This window comes from Scyliorhinus canicula, chromosome 1 (genome assembly GCF_902713615.1).
Source record: "Scyliorhinus canicula chromosome 1, sScyCan1.1, whole genome shotgun sequence".
Lineage (NCBI taxonomy): Eukaryota > Metazoa > Chordata > Chondrichthyes > Carcharhiniformes > Scyliorhinidae > Scyliorhinus > Scyliorhinus canicula.
Window position 1 is genome coordinate 310,054,394 of NC_052146.1, and position 16,670 is coordinate 310,071,063.

A 16,670-nucleotide genomic window follows, 5' to 3' on the forward strand; every position below is an offset into this window, starting at 1 on the left:
GTTACAATGTTGGGGGTTTACTACAGGCCTCCCAGCAGCCAGCGGGAGATAGAGGGGCAGATATGTTGGCAGATTTTGGAAAGGTGTAAAAGCAACAGGGTTGTTATGTGCGTGATTTTAACTTCCCCTATATGGACTGGGACCTCCCCTCTGTGGACTGGGACTCACTTTGTGCGAGGGGTTTGGATGGGGCAGAGTTTGTAAGAAGCATCCAGGAGGGCTTCATGAAACAAAATGTAGATAGTCCAACTCAGGAATGTGCCGTACCGGACCTGGTATTGGGGAATGAGCCGCTCAGGTGGTCAAAGTTTCAGGAGGGAGCATTTCAGGAAGAGTGACCATGGGCAAAATTCCCCGACCCCCAGCAGGGTCGGAGAATCGCCTGGGGCACCTAAAATCCCGCCCCCGCCGAGGCAGAGATTCTCCGCCACCCGGGAAGTGGCGGGGGCAGGAATCTCGCCACTTCGATCGGAGAGGCCCCTGCGGTGATTCTCCGGCCCGCTTGGGCCGAAGTCCCGCAACTGGGAGGCCTCTCCCGCCGCCGAGGTTTAAACCACCTCTGGAACGGCGGGATCAGCGGCGCGGGCGGGATCAGCGGCGCGAGCAGGCCCCCGGGGTCCTGGGGGGGGGGGGACGGGGGGCGATCGAACCCCGGGGGGTGCCCCCTCGGTGGCCTGGCCCGCGATCGGGGCCCCCCGCTCAGACTCCGGGCCAGTGCCCTGGGTGCACTAGTTTCTTCCGCGGCCGCCACGGCCTCCGCCATGGCGGAAGCGGAAGAGAACTCCACATCGCGCATGCGCCGGCAGTGATGTCAGCGGCCAGCTGCCGCTGACATCACTGCCGGCGCATGCGCGGACCGGCGAAAGCCTTTCGGCCAGCCCCGCTGCCGGGGAGCCGGTTTTTGCGCCGGTCTTCTGGTGGCAACAGCTCTGGCGTGGGGCTGGCTCCCAAAGGTGGGGAGAATTCCCCACCTTTGGGGAGGCCCGACCCCTGAGTGGTTGGCGCCACTCCCCTACTCCGGACCCTCCGTCACGCCGGGTAGGGGAGAATCCAGCCCCATAATTCAGTGGGTTTTGAGGTACTGTTGGATAAACGTGAGACTAGTGCTCAGAGTGAAGGCTAATTATAACAATATTAGGAGGTACTGAAAAATATAGATAATAATAACCTTTATTAGTGTCACAAGGAGGCTAAAATTCACACAGCTATTAAGTTACTGTGAAAATCCTCGCCACTACGGCACATGCTCGGGTAAACCGAGGGAGAATTCTGAGGCACGTATTTCTGGAATTGTGGGAGGAATCCGGAGCACCCGGAGGAAACCCAAGTAGGCGCAGGGAGAGCGTGCAGACTCCGCACAGATAGTGACCCAAGCCGGGAATCAAATCTGGGTCCCAGGCACTGTTATGCAACAGTGCTAATCACTGTGCTACTGTGCCCCCCTTGGGGCAGATGTTTGTGGGTTAATCAACATCTGGCATGAGGGAGGCTGTGGTGTTCTTTGTGTTGCTGATTTCAGGATGGTTGGCGTATTGTTCACTATAACCACAAAATAGCTTGAACTTAAACAAAGCTGTAAATTTATTCACAATACTAACTTGTATTCGACACGTAAACAATTGATTAATAACATTTAAACACACTCATCTACAGCTAATCTCACTATTGATATGACTAGGATCTGCTCTCCCTTACACTATCTGTACTTCTGACTCTCTCTAGCTAACTCCTGTACACACTCCCACAAGGCTCAGCACTACTGCCTGAAATAGTTGTAACCGTAGCTCCCTCTAGTGGCGACTCGAGACACTTCATAAACTCTTGCAGTTCTTACAGATATGATAATACCACAGGAGGATTTCAAATGTCAGTTAATAGGAATTCAGGATTGGTTTCGGCATGTTCCTGTGAGGAAGAAACATACGGATGGCAAGTTTTGGGAACCCTGGAAATTGTGAGGCCAGTCCAAACGGAGAAGGAAGCAATTGTAAGGGTGAGAAGACTGGGAACAGACAAAGCCAGTGAGGAATAGAAGGAAAGTAGGAAGGAACTTAAAAAAGGAGTCAGGAGGGTTTAAAGGAGTCACTGACAAACAGGTTTCAAGGAAGATTCAGGGCTTTTTGTCCGGATATGCTCTCTGCATGGAGCAAAGGTCAATGGGCGGGGTCCTGAATGAGTACATCAGCATTCATCAAAGACAATGACTTGGTGGATGATGAGACTGGGGAAGGTTGTGCAGATAGTCAGAGTCACATTGAGATCAAAACGGAGGGAGGAGGTGATGGGCATCTTGAAAAACATTACGGTCGATACGTCCCCAGGACCGAATGAGACCTACCCCAGAATACTGAGGGAGGCAACGGAGAAATTGCTGGGGCCAGACATTTAAAGGGACAGGACCACCCCACGGATCAACAGAACCAGAGCCTATTGGGTTTGTGAAAACTGAGGCCTCTCCACAGGTTAGGGTCTGGGGGGGTCAGATTGGGAGGAATGGCATCTCTATCCCCCCATTCCTCAGGGACTGGGATCTTTACCAGCTGCTACTGCAACACGGTGGGCATGGGAGTGGGGGTAACTGAGAGAGACTGGAAATAAATCTGAGGGAGCCAAACCCTGTCCCTCCAACTGACATTTTTAATATTGGTAAAGGGCACGGAGCCAGCGGGAGTCCCAGGAGAGGCAAATCGAGAGGGAAAAAGCTCAGGTAGTGAGTGAACCAATGGATCTCTCAGGAAGGTGTTGGGTGGCACAGTGGTTAGCACTGCTGCCTCACTCCGCCAGGGACCCGGGTTCAATCCCGGCCTCAGGTGACGGTGCAGAGTTTGTACATTCTCCCCGTGTCTGTGTGGGTTTCCTCCGGGAGCTCCGGGTTCCTCCCACAGCCCAGAGATGTGTAGGTTAGGTGGCTTGGCCATGTGGGGGTTACCGGGGTAGGACGGGGATAGGACGGGGTAGTGAGCCTGGGTGCAGTGCTCTGTCACTGCAGACCCCGATGGGCTGAATGGCCTCCTTCTGCACTGTAGGGATTCTATGATCCCTCTCCCATCCCAACTGTGGAGAGTTTGGTGATGTGAGGGAGCAGAGAATCCAGCAGGAGAGGAAAAGCCGGAAACACACGGGTATAAAAAGTTTGTAATTCTCCGAAAGGCGGATTAATGGCGGCTCAGTTATCCTGCTGCCTGTTGGTGTGATTGCAATACGCATTCATTTGCATCTCATGAATACTCAATTTAACAGCAGCTCGTCAATATCCCATCAGGCCTTCCTATCGTGCATCACGCCAGCGGGAAATCATGTCGGCCTCAAACCCGATTGACAAAGAGAGACATGAACGAGATGGACCTCAGTTCCCTCGAGATGTTGAGGTGAGTAACACACAGATCCTGCCTCCCATAGCGCTGCGTCACTCCTGTTACACTCAGCACCTCTCTGCTGAGGCCACTAGTTTGTGCCCTTCAGCTCCAAGCAGAGCTGGTCTTTATGGGCAGAATGTGCTGCGGGACCCATGGACCCTCCACTCCAATTGTTCTATGTTCCCCCGGAGGTGTTGTGTGTGGTGAGGGGGTTGCTGATGGAGGCAACGGAGAAATTGCTGGGGCCTTGACAGAAATCAATGTATTCTCACAGGCTACAGGTGATGTCCCAGGAGAATGGATAATAGCCAATATTGCTCCTTTGTTTAAAAAGGGCAACAAGATAATCGAGGAAATTACAGTCCGTTGAACCATACGTGAATGGTAGGGGAATAATTGGAGAGGATTCACTCCCATTTGGAAGCAAGTGGACGTATCAGTGAGAGGCAGAATGGTTTCGCCAAGGGAGGGGGTGGGGGGGGGGTGGGATTGTGACTCACTAAATTGATTCAGATTTTTTAAGGAATAAATGAAGATGATTGGTTAAGGGAGGGCAGTGGAAGCTGTCTACATGGACTTCAGTAAGACCATTGACAAGTTCCCTCATCGCAGACTGGGACAGTAGGTCACGTCACGTGGGATCAGAGGTGAGCTGGCAAGATGGGTACAGAACTGGCTCGGTCACAGAAGACAGAGGGGAGCAGTGGAAGGGTGTTTTTCAGAATAGAAGGTTATTTGCTGTTTGGAGTACATAGAAATGATTTGGAGGAAAATGTAACTGGTCTGATTAGTAAGTTTGCAGACGACACAAAGGTCGGAGGAATTGCGAATATCGATGACGGTTCTCAGAGGATACAGCAGGATGGAGATCGTTTGGAGACCTGGACAGAGAGATGGCAGATGGAGTTTAATCCAGATAAATGTGAGGTAATGCATTTTGGAAGGTCTGATATAGTTGAGAAATAAAGAGTAAATGGCAGAATCCTGAAGAGTATTGACAGGCTGAGGGATCTGGGGATCCCTATTGGTCAGAGTCATCACTCCTGATGTGAAGTATCCTCCCCACACAATCCATGCTCATTCCACACACACATTCTCAGCAACTGAGCCATTTCTTTGTCTCCACAATCAAACCATCCATTCGACTGACTCTTGCTGCTGGCAATTGGGAGCCACCTCCTGCCCACTGCCAGCTCCTGATCCTGCAATCAGTCTTCACTCTCACCCACAACACTGGCACTCCACTGATCAACATCATAACTGATATCTGTGTGAATGTGATGGCCACTGTCTATCCCTCCTCAGAATCTTTCACCTCTCCACTCTGTTTAACACCACTGAGCACAGGTTCCTGTTTAAAAGTCTCTGATCCACATTCCAGCCCCTGGCACTGCGCTCTCACGGTCCCACTCCTGCTGCTCACATCATCCACATTATATCAGCACCAAAGGATTTCTCCTCCAGTGTCTGAATGATCGTCTCTGCTGTGTCCCCAGGGCACCATCCCTGGCTCCCTCCTCATCCTCATTTCACCCTCAGAAACCTGGTCAACATTCCCATCTTCACCATCACTCAGATCAGTCTCTCCACCTCCTCCATTGATCCCAATGTTCTTCCCACTCTCTCCAAATGTCTGTCCAACATTCGGACTCGGCTAAGACAAAGTTTCTGTGCAGCTCAGTAAACAGCCAGACGGCACTAACCTCCCCAGACACCCCCTCAGGATAAAGCCAGAGATGTGGAACTTTGGGGAATTGCTGAAGCTGAGCTCAGCTTCTTCCCCACAGTGAACCCATCAGTAAGATCACTTTACATCACCTCCTAGCTCTTCATCATCACAAACTCATCTCCAATTCACTCATCTGGAAGAGGTTATTGCTGTGGGTAATTGGAATGAAAACTCTACTTACTGGTTACATTCAGCCGGCTTCCATTCCCATAGATCCTTCCCCACACTGAGCAGTAATAGACGGCAGTGTCACTGGGCTGCACGTTGCTGATTGTCAGGATGAAGCTGTTGGAGTCGATGTGTCTGGAAGGCAGGAAACGCTCAGACAAACCTGGATACCGGTATATGTTATTCCGTGCATCATGATCTAAAATCCCCTCCCTCTGTTCCCCTGGCCGCTCCCGGTACCAATAAACATTTCTGTATCTCACTGTGGCGTTCTGCATGGTGCACTGTAACCGTGCAGTCTGACCCTCTGTGACATGTTCCACACTCGGAGACTGGATAAGGACTGGATCAGTCGCACCTTTCAGAGAAAAACAAAATCAGTGAGTTAAATTCTGAGCTGAAAGTTTGCTGTGAGTATTTAAAGGGACAGTCCAGGCAGTAGAAGTTCTGTGTTAAAGAGAGGAAACAGCTTCTGAGACTGATCTAGTTGTGTTAGTTTGTTAATGATTTCTATCCTGGGGGTTACTCTGTGCTGATCTCAGCAGTACAGATGTGTTGATATAATTGTGAAATGCAATATTGTTCTCACACTGTGGAACAGCTCTCTCAAACACACTGACCTCTCCCAGTTAGTGTCTAAATGAATTCCTGGGATGTGGGTGTCGCTGGCTAGGCCAGCTTTTATTACCCATCCCTAATTGCCCTGAAGGAGGCGGTGGTGAGCTGCCTTCTTGAACTGCTGCAGTCCATGGAGATTGGAGCTATCTTTACTGAACCAATAGTGGGAGAGTGTTTCTCACAATAGGAAGCAGGTTTGGGAATTAGAATGGGAAGTGTCTGCAACATTCGAACAGACAGTCAGACATTTAAAGGGACAGGACCACCCCACGGATCAACAGAACCACAGCCTATTGGGTTTGTGAAAACTGAGGCCTCTCCACAGGTTAGGGTCCGGGGTGGGGGGGGGGGGGGGGTCAGATTGGGAGGAATGGTGTCTCTATCCCTCCATTCCTCAGGGACTGGGATCTTTACCAGCTGCTACTGCAACACGGTGGGCATGGGAGTGGGGGTAACTGAGAGAGACTGGAAATAAATCTGAGGGAGCCAAACCCTGTCCCTCCAACTGACAGTTTTAATATTGGTAAAGGGCACGGAGCCAGTGGGGGTCCCAGGAGAGGCAAATCGAGGGGAATACAGCTCAGGTAGTGAGTGAGCCAATGGATCTCTCAGGAAGGTGTTGGGTGGCACAGTGGTTAGCACTGCTGTCTCATTCCGCCAGGGACCCGGGTTCAATTCCGGCCTCAGTTGACGGTGCAGAGTTTGTACATTCTCCCCGTGTCTGTGTGGGTTTCCTCCGGGAGCTCCGGGTTCCTCCCACAGTCCAGAGATGTGCAGGTTAGGTGGCTTGGCCATGTGGGGGGTTACCGGGATAGGACGGGGATAGGACGGGGTAGTGAGCCTGGGTGCAGTGCTCTGTCACTGCAGACTCCGATGGGCTGAATGGCCTCCTTCTGCACTGTAGGGATTCTATGATCCCTCTCCCATCCCAACTGTGGAGAGTTTGGTGAAAGGAGGGAGCAGAGAATCCAGCAGGAGAGGAAAAGCCGCAAACCCACGGGTATAAAAAAGTTTGTAATTCTCCGAAAGGTGGATTAATGGCGGCTCAGTTATCCTGCTGCCTGGTGGTGTGATTGCAATACGCATTCATTTGCATCTCATGAATACTCAATTTAACAGTAGCTCATCAATATCCCATCAGGCCTTCCTATCGTGCATCACGCCAACGGGAAATCATGTCGGCCTCAAACCCGATTGACAAAGAGAGACATGAACGAGATGGACCTCAGTTCCCTCGAGATGTTGAGGTGAGTAACACACAGATCCTGCCTCCCATAGCGCTGCGTCACTCCTGTTACACTCAGCACCTCTCTGCTGAGGCCACTAGTTTGTGCCCTTCAGCTCCAAGCAGAGCTGGTCTTTATGGGCAGAATGTGCTGCGGGACCCATGGACCCTCCACTCCAATTGTTCTACATTCCCCCGGAGGTGTGGTACGTGGTGAGGGGGTTGCTGAGGAAGACAAGGGGGGCAATGAGGAAGGAGGTTTGTGCAAGAGCGGGTGGAGAGGAGGGGATGGGGCAGGGTGGGAATGTCCATCACCACAGCAACTGGATCCACAACATCTGCTGCGATGGTTGCTGGGGGTTCAGGGCCTCCCACTTTAACATTGGCTGATGACTCTGGTGCATCAGCCTCAGACTGGAGCTGAGGAGAGGTACAACGCTGCTCACACCTCCACACACTCCCTCAGAGAGCAGACCATCGCACCTCTGAAGATGCCACAGAAAGGAAGATAAGAAAAGTGATAGGCAGAGAATTCAAGACCCTTTGTTTGATAATGACGCTGTAAAAAAGTGTAGGGATGGAACAAGGAACGTTGAAAGGACTAACGATAAGATTTTATACCTGAACGTGCAGATCATTTGAAATAATGGATAAATTAGTTGTGCAGATAGATGGAAAGGGATTGGACCACTGAAAAATGAGGCCGAAGAAGTAATAATAGGAAACAAAGAAATGGCAGAGGAACTGAATAGTTACTTTGCATCAATCTTCACGGTGGAAGACACCAGTGGGATACCAGAGCTCCAGGAGTATCAGGGGGCAGAGGTGAGTGTCGTGGCCATCGCTAAGGAGAAGGTTCTGGGGAAACTGAAAGGTCTGAAGGTCAATATATCACCTGCACCGGATGGACCACACCCCAGGATTCTAAAAGTGATAGCTGAGGAGATTGTGGAGGCATTGCTGATGATCTTTCAGGAATCACTGGAGGCAGGGAGGGCCCCAGTGAACTGGAAAGTGGCTAATGTAACACCGCTGTTTAAGAAGGGAGGGAGGCAGAAGACGGGAATTTATAGGCTGATAGCTTGACTTCGGTCATTGGTAAGATTTTAGAGTCCATTATTAAAGATGAGATCGCGGAGTATTTGGAAGTGCATGGTAAAATAGGACTGAGTCAGCACGGCTTCATCAAGGGGAGGTCATGTCTGACAAATCTGTCTGAGTTCTTTGAGGAGATAACAAGGAATTTAGACAAAGGAGAACCAGTGGACATGATTTATTTAGATTTCCAGAAAGTCTTTGACAAGCTGCCGCATAGGAGACTGTTAAAGAAGTTAAGAGCCCATGGTGTTAAGGGTAAGATCCTGGTATGGATTGAGGATTGGCTGACTGGCAGAAGGCAGACGGGGGGATAAAGGGTCACTTTCAGGATGGCAGCCTGTGACTAGTGATGTGCCTCAGGGGTTGGTGCTGGGACCACAGCTTTTCACAATATACATTAATGATCTGGAGGAAGGAACTGAAGGCACTGTTGCTAAGTTTGCAGATGAAACAAAGATATGTAGAGGGACAGGTAGTATTGAGGAAATGGGGTGCTGCAGAAGGACTTGGACAGGCTGGGAGAGTGGGCAAAGAAGTGGAATACTGATGGGAGCAGTGCAGGAGAGCATACACTTTTATACACCGCCTGCTGGGAGGGGCCAGCAGGCAGGGATTTACCGTAGTACCTGTAATACACGGGCAGTGCCGTAATACATGCAATATATTACTGTTGGTGTTTACCACATTCATAAGAACATGAGAACATAAGAACTAGGAGCAGGGGTAGGCCATCTGGCCCCTCGCGCCTGCTCCGCCATTCAATGAGATCATGGCTGATCTTTTGTGGACTCAGCTCCACTTTCCGGCCCGAAAACCATAACCCTTAATCCCTTTATTCTTCAAAAAACTATCTATCTTTACCTTAAAAACATGTAATGAAGGAGCCTCAACTGCTTCACTGGGCAAGGAATTCCATAGATTCACAACCCTTTGCGTGAAGAAGTTCCTCCTAAACTCAGTCCTAAATCTACTTCCCCTTATTTTGAGGCTATGTCCCCTAGTTCTGCTGTCACCCACCAGTGGAAACAACCTGCCCGCATCTATCCTATCTATTCACTTCATAATTTTAAATGTTTCTATAAGATCCCCCCTCATCCTTCTAAATTCCAACGAGTACAGTCCCAGTCTACTCAACCTCTCCTCATAATCCAACCCCTTCAGCTCTGGGATTAACCAGTGAATCTCCTCTGCACACCCTCCAGTGCCAGTAAGTCTTTCTCAAGTAAGGAGACCAAAACTGAACATAATACTCCAGGTGTGGCCGCACTAACACCTTATACAATTGCAACATAACCTCCCTAGTCTTAAACTCCATCCCTCTAGCAATGAAGGACAAAATTCCATTTGCCTTCTTAATCACCTGTTGCACTTATAAACCAACCTTCTGTGACTCATGCACTAGCACACCCAAGTCTCTCTGAACAGCGGCATGCTTTAATATTTTATCGTTTAAATAATAATCCCGTTTGCTGTTATTCCTCCCAAAATGGATAACCTCACATTTGTCAACATTGTATTCCATCTGCCAGACCCTAGCCCATATCACAGCTGTACTGAGGGAGGACCCCTCAGAGGGCAGCCAGGCAATATGGGTAGAGCTCAGGAATAGGAAGGGTGCAGTTACAATGTTGGGGGTTTACTACAGGCCTCCCAGCAGCCAGCGGGAGATAGAGGAGCAGATATGTCGGCAGATTTTGGAAAGGTGTAAAAGGAACAGGGTTGTTATGTGCGTGATTTTAATTTCCCCTATATGGACTGGGACCTCCCCTCTGTGGACTGGGACTCACTTTGTGTTGGGGGTTTGGATGGGGCAGAGTTTGTAAGAAGCATCCAGGAGGGCTTCATGAAACAAAATGTAGATAGTCCAACTCAGGAATGTGCCGTACCGGACCTGGTATTGGGGAATGAGCCGCTCAGGTGGTCAAAGTTTCAGAAGGGAGAATTTCGGGAAGAGTGACCATAATTCAGTGGGTTTTGAGGTACTGTTGGATAAACGTGAGACTAGTGCTCGGGGTGAAGGCTAATTATAACAATATTAGGAGGAACTGAATAATCTCGATAATAATAATCTTTATTAGTATCACAAGTAGGCTAAAATTCACACTGCTATAAAGTTACTGTGAAAAATCTCGGCACTACTGCACCTGTTCGGGTACACCGAGGGAGAATTCGGAATGTTCAATCCATTGAACAGGCACAAATTTCTGGAATTGTGGGTGGAATCCGGAGCACCCGGAGGAAACTCAAGTAGGCGCAGGGAGAGCGTGCAGACTCCGCACAGACAGTGACCCAAGCCGGGAATCAAATCTGGGTCCCAGGCACTGTTTAGCAACAGTGCTAATCAATGTGCTACCGTGCCCCCCTTGGGGCAGATGTTTGCAGGTTAATCAACATCTGGCATGAGGGAGGCTGTGATGTTCTTTGTGTTGCTGATTTCAGGATGATTGGCGTCGTGTTCACAATAACCACAAAATAGCTTGAACTTAAACAAAGCTGTAAATTTATTAACAATACTAACTTGTATTCGACACGTAAACAATTGATTAATAACATTTAAACACACTCATCTACAGCTAATCTCACTATTGATATGAACTAGGATCTGCTCTCCCTTACACTATCTGTACTTCTGACTCTCTCCAGCTAACTCCTGTACACAATCCCACAAGGCTCAGCACTACTGCCTGAAATAGTTGTAACCGTAGCTCCCTCTAGTGGCGACTCGAGACACTTCATAAACTCTTGCAGTTCTTACAGATATAATAATACCGCAGGAGGATTTCAAATGTCAGTTAATAGGAATTCAGGATTGGTTTTGGCATGTTCCTGTGAGGAAGAAACATAAGGATGGCAAGTTTTGGGAACCCTGGAAATTGTGAGGCCAGTCCAAACGGAGAAGGAAGCAATTGTAAGGGCGAGAAGACTGAGAACAGACAAAGCCAGTGAGGAATAGAAGGAAAGTAGGAAGGGACTTAAAAAAGGAGTCAGGAGGGTTTAAAGGAGTCACTGACAAACAGGTTTCAAGGAAGATTCAAGGCTTTTTGTCCGGATATGCTCTCTGAATGGAGCAAAGGTCAATGGGCGGGGTCCTGAATGAGTACATCAGCATTCATCAAAGACAATGACTTGGTGGATGATGAGACTGGGGAAGGTTGTGCAGATAGTCTGAGTTACATTGAGATCAAAACGGAGGGAGGAGGTGATGGGCATCTTGAAAAACATTACGGTCGATACGTCCCCAGGACCGAATGAGACCTACCCCAGAATACTGAGGGAGGCAACGGAGAAATTGCTGGGGCCTTGACAGAAATCAATGTATTCTCACAGGCTACAGGTGATGTCCCAGAGGACTGGAGTATAGCCAATTTTGCTCCTTTGTGTAAGAAGGGCAACAAGATAATCCAGGAAATTATAGACTGTTGAACCATTCGTGAATGGTAGGGGAATTATTGGAGAGGATTCACTCCCATTTGGAAGCAAGTGGACGTATCAGCGAGACGCAGACTGATTTCGCCAAGGGAGGGGGGGGGGTGGTGGGATTGTGTCTCACTCACTCGATTAATATTTTTTAAGGAATAAATGAAGTTGAATGGTTAAGGGAGGGCAGTGGATGCTGTCTACGTGGACTTCAGTAAGACCATTGACAAGTTCCCTAATCGCAGACTGGGACAGTAGGTCACGTCAATTGGGATCAGAGGTGAGCTGGCAAGATGGGTACAGAACTGGCTCGGTCACAGAAGACAGAGGGGAGCAGTGGAAGGGTGTTTTTCTGAATAGAAGGTTGTGGAGTTCCACAGGAACATTTGCTGTTTGGAGTATACAGAAATGATTTGGAGGAAAATGTAACTGATCTGATTAGTAAGTTTGCGGACGACACAAAGGTTGGTGGAATTGCGAATATTGATGAGGATTGTCAGAGGATACAGAAGGATGGAGATCGTTTGGAGACTTGGACAGAGAGATGGCAGATGGAGTGTAATCCAGATCAATGTGAGGTATTGCATTTTGGAAGGTCTGATATAGTTGAGAAATAAAGAGTAAATGGCAGAATCCTGAAGAGTATTGACCAGGCTGAGATATCTGGGGATCCCTATTGGTCAGAGTCATCACTCCTGATGTGAAGTATCCTCCCCACACAATCCATGCTCATTTCACACACACATTCTCAGCAACCGAGCCATTTCTTTGTCTCCACAATCAAACCATCCATTTTTTTAAAAAAATTTTTATTGAGATTTTCAAAAAATATCAAAAACAGAAAACAACAACAAGAAAACGGTATTAACAAAGAAAAAGAGAAAAAAACCCAATAACCCCCAAAACCAACCCCCCCCCAGCAACTACAAAAAGAAGAAATAGGTAAGCACCCAGCATATTCAATAAACACATGTAGACATTTCTCCCCTCCCCCGAAACCAACCCTCCCCCTCCCTCCCCCTCCCTCCACCTCCCTCCCCCTCCCTCCCCACCCTCCCCCCCTTCCTCCCCTCACCCCCTTCCTCCCCTTCCCTCTCCCCTCCCCCTCCCTCCCCTCCCTCCTCCCCTCCCCCCACTCCCTCCATCCTCCCTTCCTCCCCCTCCCCCCACACCCCCCCCCCCCCCCCCCCCCCCCCCTCCGCCTCGGGTTGCTGCTGCTGCCGGCCTGTTTTCCTTCCGTTCTGCCAGGAAGTCAAGGAAGGGCTGCCACCGCCTAAAAAAACCCTGTACTGATCCCCTCGGGGAAATTTCACCCTCTCCAGTTTGATGAATCCCGCCATATCATTGATCCAGCCCTCCAGGTCCCTCAACCTCCTAATACCTACCCGGTGCCAGCCGAGAAACCCGCCATCGATGCTCCCTGGTACAAACCGGTGGTTCCCCCATATCGGGGACTCCATCGAGGCCCCCACCTCCCCCCATGCCGTTTCCATTGCCCCCAAATTTTGAGGGTAGCCGCCACCACCAGGCTCGTGGTATACCTCATTGGAGGGAGCGGCAACGGTGCCGTTACCAGCGCCTCCAGGCTTGTGTCCACACAGGACGCCATCTCCATCCTCTTCCATGCTGCCCCTTCCCCGTCCATTACCCACTTGGCAGCCCAAGAGTACCCACATAGGTTGGGCAGCGCCAGCCCCCCACCTCCTATCCCTGCCCCGCTCCAAAAACACCCTTCTCACCCTCTGAGTCCCATGCTCCCATACAAAACCCGTAATACTCCTGTTGACCCTCCTAAAAAAGGCCTTCGGGATAAGGATGGGGAGGCACTGGAACAGGAACAAAAACCTTGGGAGCACCGTCACCTTGACTGACTGCACCCTGCCCGCCAGCGACAGTGGCAACATGTCCCATCTTTTAAACTCCATCTCCATTTGCTCCACCAGCCTAGTGAGGTTAAGTTTGTGTAGGGCCCCCCCAGCTCCTAGCCACCTGGACTCCCAGGTACCTAAAGTTCCTCCCTGCCCTTTTCAGTGGGAGCCTACCAATCCCCTCCTCTTGATGCCCCAGGTGCACGACGAACAGCTCACTCTTACCCAGGTTGAGCATGTACCCTGAAAAGCCCCCAAATTCCCTAAGAATCTTCATCACCTCTGGCATTCCCCCCACTGGGTCGCCACATGTAGCAACAAGTCATCTGCGTATAGTGACACTCGGTGCTCCTCCCCACCCCGACCAGACCCCTCCAATTCCTCGACTCGCTCAATGCCATGGCCAGGGGCTCAATTGCCAACGCAAAGAGCAAGGGGGACAGGGGACACCCCTGTCTCATCCCCCGGTACAACCGAAAGTACTCCAATCTCCTCCTATTCGTGGCTACGCTCGCCATCGGGGCCTCATATAGCAGCCTCACCCAACTGACAAACCCCTCCCCGAACCCAAACCTTTCCAGCATCTCCCACAAGTACCCCCACTCAACCCTATCAAAGGTCTTCTCCGCGTCTAATGCTCCCACTATCTCCGCCTCCCCTTCTGCCGCCGGCATCATTATAACATTCAGAAGCCTACGTATATTGGTGTTCAGCTGCCTTCCCTTCACAAACCCCGTCTGATCCTCATGAATGACCCCCGGCACACAGTCCTCTACCCTTGTGGCCAAGATCTTCGCCAACAGCTTGGCATCCACATATAACAGCGAGATCGGCCTATATGATCCACACTGCAGGGGGTCCTTGTCCCGTTTAATGATCAAGGAAATCAGCGCCCGTGACATAGTCGGGGGCAAAGCCCCCCCCCCCCCTCCCTTGCCTCGTTAAAGGTCCTAACCAACAGGGGGCCCAGCAGGTCTGCGTACATTTTGTAAAATTCGACGGGAACCCATCCGGCTCCGGCGCCTTCCCCGACTGCATGCTCCCTATCCCTTTGACCAGCTCCTCCAGCTCAATCTGCTCCCCCAGCCCCTCCACCTGCCCCTCCTCCACCTTCGAAAATCTCAGCCGGTCCAAAAAGCGCCCCATTCCCCCCCACCTCCACCGGGGGCTCGGACCGGTATAATTCCCCATAAAAGTCCCTGAAGACCCATTAATGTCCACCCCCCTTTCCTACCACATTTCCTCCCCTATCCGTCACTCCACCAATCTCCCTGGCTGCGTCCCGCTTACGGAGCTGATGCGCCAGCATCCTACTCGCCTTCCCCCCATATTTGTACACCACTCCCTGTGCCTTCCTCCACTGAGCTTCCGCCTTTCTGGTGGTCAGCAAGTCGAACTTGGCCTGAAGATTACGCCGCTCTCACAGCAATCCCTCCTCCGGAGCCTCCGCGTATCTCCTGTCCACCCTCACCATCTCCCCCACCAACCTCTCCCTCTCTCTTTGCTCTCCCCTCTCCCTATGGGCTCGGATGGAAATCAACTCCCCTCTAATCACCGCCTTCAATGCCTCCCAAACCGTCCCCACCCGGACCTCCCCGTTATCATTGGCCTCAAAGTACCTCTTGATACACCCCCGAACCCGCCCATCCACCTTCTCAACCGCCAGCAGCCCTACCTCCAGGCGCCAGAGCGGGTGCTGGTCCCTCTCCTCCCCCAGCTCAAGGTCCACCCAGTACGGGGCATGATCCGAAATGACTATGGCCAAATACTCGACATCCTCCACCCTCGAAATCAGCCCCCTGCTCAGAACAAAAAAGTCTATCTGGGAATAGGCTTCATTCACGTGGGAGAATAATGAATACTCCCTGGCCCTCGGCCTCGCGAACCTCCAAGGATCCACCCCTCCCATCTGGTCCATAAACGCCCTCAACACATTAGCCGCCGCAGGCCTCCTGCCCGTCCTGGAAATGGGTCGATCCAATGGGGGATCCAGCACTGTATTAAAGTCCCCCCCACCCAATATCAGGCCCCCCGTCTCCAGATCCGGAATGCGGCCCAACATGCGCCGCATAAAACCCGCATCGTCCCAATTTGGGGCATAGACATTCACCAGCACCACCCGCTCCCCCTGCAGCTTGCCGCTCACTATCACATACCTCCCGCCACTGTCAGCCACCACCTTTGACGCCTCAAACGACACCCTTTTTCCCACCAGAATCGCCACCCCCCGATTTTTTGCATCCAGCCCCGAATGAAACGCTTGGCCTACCCAGTCCTTCCTCAGTCTAACCTGGTCCGCCACCTTCAGGTGCATCTCCTGGAGCATAGCCACGTCTGCCTTCAGCCCCTTCAAGTACGTAAACAACCGGGCCCGTTTGACCGGCCCATTCAGTCCCCTCACATTCCAAGTTATCAGCCGGATCAGAGGGCTCCCTGCCCCCCTCCCCTGCCGACTAGCCATAACCCATCCCCTGCCCGCCCCAGGCCAGTGGCCCCCGCTCGGCCCGTTCCCCACTGCGGCAAACCCCCACCCGCCCCCCCCGCATACCCCAGCTCCTTCCTGGCCATTTCAGCAGCAACCCGGTACCCGCCCATTCACCCCCCCACTCTTTCCCCCCCACCCCCCCCCCCCCCACCCCCCCAGGCTTGGACCCCTCCCAACCGCGTTACTCCTTCTATAGCTCTCCCGTGAGCCTGCTAAGTTCTGCTGACCCCGGCGGCTCCCGCCACACCTCCGACCCCTCCCTACGTGGGGCTACTACTCCTCCCCCATACCCATCAGCAGACCCTCCACCTCCCCCTCCCGCTCTCGCGCGGGAAAAAAGGCCGCGCTTCTCAGCTCCCTCAGGATAAAGCCAGAGATGTGGAACTTTGGGGAATTGCTGAAGCTGAGCTCAGCTTCTTCCCCACAGTGAACCCATCAGTAAGATCACTTTACATCACCTCCTAGCTCTTCATCATCACAAACTCATCTCCAATTCACTCATCTGGAAGAGTTTATTGCTGTGGGTAATTGGAATGAAAACTCTACTTACTGGTTACAATCAGCCGGCTTCCATTCCCATAGATCTCTCTCCACACTGAGCAGTAATAGACGGCAGTGTCACTGGGCTGCACGTTGCTGATTGTCAGGATGAAGCTGTTGGAGTCGATGTGTCTGGAAGGCAGGAAACGCTCAGAGAAACCTGGAG

The 16,670-nt window shown here is 51.4% G+C and overlaps 2 protein-coding genes across 2 annotated transcripts in view; both read right to left on the reverse strand.

The window, feature by feature from the left end:
- Window positions 1-16,670, reverse strand: part of LOC119965474 (polymeric immunoglobulin receptor-like) — a 610,457-nt gene that overhangs the window by 470,006 nt on the left and 123,781 nt on the right. The gene's annotated exons all lie outside the window — the stretch shown is intronic.
- The window catches only part of LOC119976723, a 277,796-nt gene that overhangs the window by 241,394 nt on the left and 19,732 nt on the right, over window positions 1-16,670 (reverse strand). Inside the window, exon 2 of the mRNA XM_038817454.1 lies at window positions 5,267-5,611. Coding sequence (XP_038673382.1) covers window positions 5,267-5,611 — 345 coding nt within the window. The remainder of the gene's footprint in view (window positions 1-5,266; window positions 5,612-16,670) is intronic.